The sequence below is a fragment of the Amphiura filiformis genome, chromosome 14 (genome assembly GCF_039555335.1).
Source record: "Amphiura filiformis chromosome 14, Afil_fr2py, whole genome shotgun sequence".
Classification (NCBI taxonomy): domain Eukaryota; kingdom Metazoa; phylum Echinodermata; class Ophiuroidea; order Amphilepidida; family Amphiuridae; genus Amphiura; species Amphiura filiformis.
The window spans coordinates 57427223-57433222 of record NC_092641.1 but is presented as its reverse complement, the minus strand read 5'-3'; the positions used below and the strand labels follow the sequence as shown (position 1 = coordinate 57433222).

The following is a 6000-nucleotide window of genomic DNA, read 5'->3' as shown; positions in this document are numbered from 1 at the left end:
GAAGACAAAGATGATGAACGAAAGCACACTGTAAAGAAAAACTGGCGTTCCGTATTAAATAATAATGGTTAGTCAAAACAATGTTTGTATCTCTTGAAAAAATCATCAGGATCGTTTATAGTTCAATTAAGCAGATCCCATAACTGATACTCAATCAGAAATAGTTTAATTCCTATCAGAAATCTTGATAACACTGGTGTTCCTAGAAGTTACTAGAACCGGCATGCAATGCTGTCTGGGCTTGATCACGTGGCCAAACTTCCTGGTTGTCGTTTTGTCCATGGAGAAGGCTCGGATCATAGATCAAGAAGCAGATAACGCAGCAAACACAAAACGGTGCTAGAAAAGGTGCCAGAAAACGTTTAAATGTCGGGTTATATAAAGGGTATATAAGGGGTATTTCACTTCAACCAGCTACAACTACATGCCATATACTAAACTGTTTTAACACCCTGTTTTCAGCACAGGAACACGGGAAAGGTCGTAAACAAAGTAAAGTTGGGGGTAATGATGATGACGGTGGTCACGTGATGATCAGTTACAACTGGACTCATCAACCGACAGCTCTGAAAATTAAAGACGAACTAGAACGCAGCGGATATAAGGTGTGGATAGACGTTAATAACATGAGTAAGTAAAGAATGTATGCCAAATAAATCAGCGTTCGGTGGGGGGGGCAAATTAAGTGTGAACATACCCCCTGTGATGTCTCTCTTCCTCATTGTGAGATGATGGCCGCCCTGGTCTTTAAGATTTTTAGGCATTTTTTTTTGCCCATTTTACATTTTAACCATTTTCGTCGAAGTTTGCTCCCTTGAAATTAGCCTTGCCTCGTTTCCCCCTTTGCCACACCCCTGTATAAGTCCTGACTAGGCCAAGGGAAGTTGGAGATGTAGTAGAAGAGTGATTTCATTAAGAAATTAGTGTTGGTGGCCCGACAACTAAAGTCTCTCTATGAAATTGAATTAGGAATTCCCCCTTTTTTGGATACAATGGTTGATAGTAAAATTGTTATCATGGTTTATTGGAGTGGCCTTCTTTTTCATGTTCTTTATAATCTTTCATTTTAGTTTCTTTCTGACCATATAATCCAGCATGATTATATTATTCTGGGCATATAGTGGGTCTCCACACGGAGCGACTTTTTAAACCATCAAAGAAACTAATTTTTTGGAATGAATTGTGTGTTTCTCATACTGCAGAAGGAGATACGTTAGAATGTATGGCCAACGCTGTATCAGGAGCAGATGTGGTCTTGCTTTGCATGTCTCGGAAGTACTATGAGAGTCAAGCCTGTCGCCAAGGTACTATTTTCAAAATTTGTTACTGTATCAAGCCATTACGAGAATCAGTTTAAAAGGGGACTTCGTGATCCACAGGCTCATCCACATTACTCATTCCAAAAAAATGAGAATTTTATTCCAGTCCATCACAAACCTGACAACATAGTGGTTATGCATATTTTTCTTGTTGATTTTGGTCGTTTGAGAAATATATCGTCCACTTTGTATTTGTGGGGTGTCGACAGCCGAAATTAAAGCGGGCGCTGTAATACACGTATTTATGCGCAATGTCCGGATCAAATTTATCGTGAATATCGAAATTGAACCATACCCTATAAACAGTGATAAAGAGAATTCCAAAATAACGAAATACTCCTTTAATTAAAACTTATCTTGGTATGTGTTCAGGATAATAATATTCCAGGGAATGTTTCATTAGATAACATTAAATTCGTATACTGTACTTTTATTGCGACTAATATAAACTTATGTATGACTAACTACTGAATACTTTACTTGAGATAAACTTCTCTATCATTTCAACTGAATGCTTTCATCATGACTAATAACATGCTTTTTTTTTTTTCTCATTAATCGACTATGGCATAGTCTACTTTTGCAACAGCTAATAATCGACATTCATAAGGGCGCACACCACTAAATAATCGTCCCATTGAAATACGTGTAAAAACACCAGTTTTATTTATTCGTTTTGAGGTCTTTTCGGCGCTTTCTGAGAATTTTAATGATAACCAGTCGATTGCAAATCGATGAAAGTTTAACATATGTTTCAATGTATGGGTAGTCTTCCACCTCGTTTTCCCGGGAGGAGCCGCTAAACAGCGCCCTCACTGTTTTTGACATGCTCTCATGACTGTAAACCCGTTTCTGCCCATTTTTTAATACGCGGACCTATTTTCTCGATAATTATAAAAATGAGACTTGTTTAGTGATTCAAATTCATGCACAGGCTTTACACTTTTATTTAAGCTATAATTCGCTACTCTTTCTGATTATTAGTCCAAAGAGCAGCCCATAATACCTCGAAAACTTTCTGTATTTTACCGGAACTTAGTAGGGTTGCACAAATGGCGCATTGATTTAGTGGTGTGCTCTCATAACCTCATTAATATACGCGAAGCCTGTAATCCAATCAAAAGAAATTGATTGCCTGACCGCGCACTAATTGCGAGGTCATTAATAACTCACAATGACTCCGGACGTGCAACAATGACTTCTGCGCGCGCGTGCGTGTATAAGCTACGCGTTATGGCAACGCACACGCCTACGCGATGCCGTCGCGCTTCTGTGATTGGTAGCTCTTGTTGTCGGCGCGAATGTTATATTCGCCTGGTTGATTTTTTTGAAGGGTAGGTTACAACAATGATTAAAACTTGTTATATTTAACAGCGTTTTATGGCATAAAATAACACAAAATGCCATTTTGATTTGATCAAAATATTAGATACGACGGTAATGAATGACAATAATAACTTTGCAAAACGCTCCGATTTCACACAATGACCTCAAAATAGATGGTGCGCAGTTATTATTGTCTAATTATATATATAAAGTGATTATTGTAAAAAATTACAATTGCTTTCTTAAAACACAGAGGCCAAGTACGCCAACAAGAAAAAGAAAACAATTATTCCCCTTTTGGTGGAGAATGACTTTAAACCTGAAGGATGGCTGGATATCCTCATCGAAACTGAGTTGTACTACAGACTCTGCTCAGATGAAGAACTTGAAGAGAATTTGGTGAAGCTTAAGAGTGCCATTGGTAAACGTGGCCTGGGCGTGGACCCGGGAGAAAATGCGGGAGATCACGTTGATGGTAAACAACTTTAATTATTCAATTACTCATTTGGGTCATATTTAAATTCAGACTTCCTCTCTCCCGATGATGCATTAAAAATGAACTATGAGAGTAATCAGTCTTTGGAGGGGACGTTACGCTTTGAAACGTACAGTTTTACTTTAGAAACCAGGTATCAACTAAATTGATATGAAGGGCGTTGGCTCTTAATAAAGTTATTCCTTGTTATGTTCTTGAGACAGTTTACATTTGTACGTTCCGTAGCTTTTAAACTGAGATTGCGGGGGTTGATCTTTGTTATTTAAAGCGTTTCCCTATTTCCCATGCTCAAGGCCGTTTCTACACAGGAGAATGAGCATGAAAAGAATGTATCGCACGACTATTTGGTGCGGAAAGAGTAGGGTGTTTACATCAGATTAAGATTGGTTGTCCTAATCCGTCCTTGTTTATTCATGAGAAGCCATGAGGACCTTCATAACTATACAGGTGGGTACCCATCTGCTTAAGTATAAAATTATAATTTAAATGGTGTTATTTTTTTCCATTTTGATACGCAAGGCTAGTCGAATACTCCTAACCTTTATCTTTTAGAAACAAGAAGCTAAATCAGTTCATTTAAAAATGATATTCCAGAACATGGTATGTCTCTCCTCAACTGCAACACGCATTTGAACATGAACATCTTCAAAAGTAATTTGATACTGTTTTTTTTTCAGGACCGATTATACCGTGCAAGGCTGAAGAAACTGGTGCCGCCGCCGCTACTCTCCCCGCCGCCGCTACTCCACCCATCGCGTGCTCTTGGTCGACGGAACGAGTTCAGGAATGGTTCGATGAAATCAAACTTCCTCAACTGAAATCCACATTGGATTTCTTTGAAGGAAGTGATTTAAAGGAAACATACGACGAAAGCTGCACGAGTCCTAAGGCTTTTGAAAAGTTGTGTAAGGAAGCTGGTCTGGAATATATCGATCAAAAACGGTTTGGGAGTGCGCTGAAAAAGTTATTTAAATAGCTGCTCAAACTAAATCAAATCAAATCAAATCAAATTTATTTCTATATTATATTTCAAACATATACGTTTAAGTCACTATTGTGGTTATATTACAGTGTATTAATGCATAATGAGAAAACTAGACAAGTTGTTTTGTTATTATGACATGGGACAGCTGTTATTATGACATGGGACAGCTGTGAACGACCCCTTACTTACTTACTTACCTACTTACCTACTTACTTACTTTCCTTACTTAAGGGCTCTGGTATGAACGATTCGACAGAATATTTTGGGGGACATGAGAATTAAATTCTGAATACGAGGAATGCCATAAAATTTGTATTGTATCACGAAATATAAAAAGTATTGGATATCGGAAGGACATTAGCTGACATTCTTCGTATTCAGAATGCAATTCGTTATGTCTGATGTTCTCTCATGTCCCAGAAAAAAAAACCAATATGCAAACGTTGCTATCCGAGCCCTTAAACGGACAGTAAATGGTAAATTCCAGATATTTGGGCTATTTGAATAGAGAGTAGGCATTGTTTTCAATTGTTTCCTGGTTGCGGAACAATTCACGAGTTGAAACCAGGATCTTGAAGTAAAGTTGGCACAAACAAGAAGTGTGTATAGTATATAAAAAAGAAAGACCTTGATGCTATTTGCCAGGTAGTTTACATTTCTCCTGTCAGAATTTTTGCTATAGTTTTCAGTGCTACTAATGTTACCAGATTTGAGTATTGGGACAACAAGTGCAGGGAGTGCGAGAAAGACATATCTGCTATAAGCCCGACATTGTGTGAACTAACTCCAAAAATATATAACGAGAGTTCCAGCTCTTTTTTGAAAATGACTCAAATCACAGAAAATCTCTGTGATTTGACTTCCCAGTATTCTGGTTAAAAATCACAGAGAATCTCTGAGAAAAATAAGATTGATTAAAAATTCTTCAAATGCAAGGAGAATTCGAGCTCATTTTTGGAAATTAACTCAAATCATAGAAAATCTCCTGTAATTTGGCTACCCAAACAGCATCCTGCATAGAAAATATCTGTGAAAAATAAAAATTGATTAAAAATAATATTCCAAAAATATAATGTTGAAATACCATTTTGCGACGAGACACACTTGCAGACTTGAGCGCAAGAAGACCGTAAGTCCACTTACCATCAATATTTATACACTAAAGGTATGTATAGTTTCTTAGGGTTTTTTAATGTTTAATACATGTTCCAGGGTGAAAACATCATGAAAGGTTGTTAAAGATTTGTTTTGGCCCCTGAACATGTATAAAACATTACCAAACTGTACGAAACTATACGCAACTTAAGAGTATACATGTTGAGGGGCCAAGTGGACTTAAGGTCTTCTTGCGCTCAGGTCTTCACTTGTACGACGCAATGACGCATTTCTTTGTCATTGCTAACATATTCACTTGGAAATTCCATCAAATCCGCTGATTGCGTAAAAGACAAAAGTGGGCTTTCACTTATCTTTATCTCAAGGTCTTGAATAATCAATTTAATATAAAATTTGAAACATTGACAACTAACATTATATTGTATTCTTTTAATACTACTTTGTAATTGCAATATTATTAAAGAACAAATACAAAACGTTTTGTTGTTTAAACATGTTTTTGTTGCAAATATTAAACATTAAACATGTTAAAGGAAAAAACACACACTTGCTAGTTTGTGTCATCATTTGTGTTCAGTGTTGTTCAATGCATTAAGTAAAATGCCACATACCACATGGGTCCCCTCACGTAATAATAATAAGGCTTGCTTATTTCCAGTTCAAGTTGAGCTATAAACTTATAACAGAGTGACGTCATCGTTTTTTGATTCCATAGTCAGGCGGCGAATGGCATGATCGAGCCGGCAACTTGTGAAACC

The 6000-nt window shown here is 37.1% G+C and overlaps 1 protein-coding gene across 1 annotated transcript; it reads left to right on the top strand.

The window, feature by feature from the left end:
• Positions 1-1208: 1208 nt before the first annotated feature.
• LOC140169096 (uncharacterized) lies at positions 1209-4123 on the top strand. Its single transcript, XM_072192368.1, has 3 exons — positions 1209-1304; positions 2899-3120; positions 3819-4123. The coding sequence occupies exons 1-3, from the start codon at positions 1223-1225 to the stop codon at positions 4115-4117; spliced, it is 603 nt and encodes a 200-aa protein (XP_072048469.1). The 5' UTR covers positions 1209-1222; the 3' UTR covers positions 4118-4123.
• Positions 4124-6000: the final 1877 nt, after the last annotated feature.

Coding starts and splice junctions, on each gene's coding strand:
- LOC140169096 (XM_072192368.1), top strand. CDS start 1,223: ATGGCCAACGCTGTATCAGGAGCAGATGTGGTCTTGCTTTGCATGTCT. Junction 1,305..2,898: donor GAGTCAAGCCTGTCGCCAAG/GTACTATTTTCA, acceptor CTTAAAACACAG/AGGCCAAGTACGCCAACAAG. Junction 3,121..3,818: donor TGCGGGAGATCACGTTGATG/GTAAACAACTTT, acceptor TTTTTTTTTCAG/GACCGATTATACCGTGCAAG.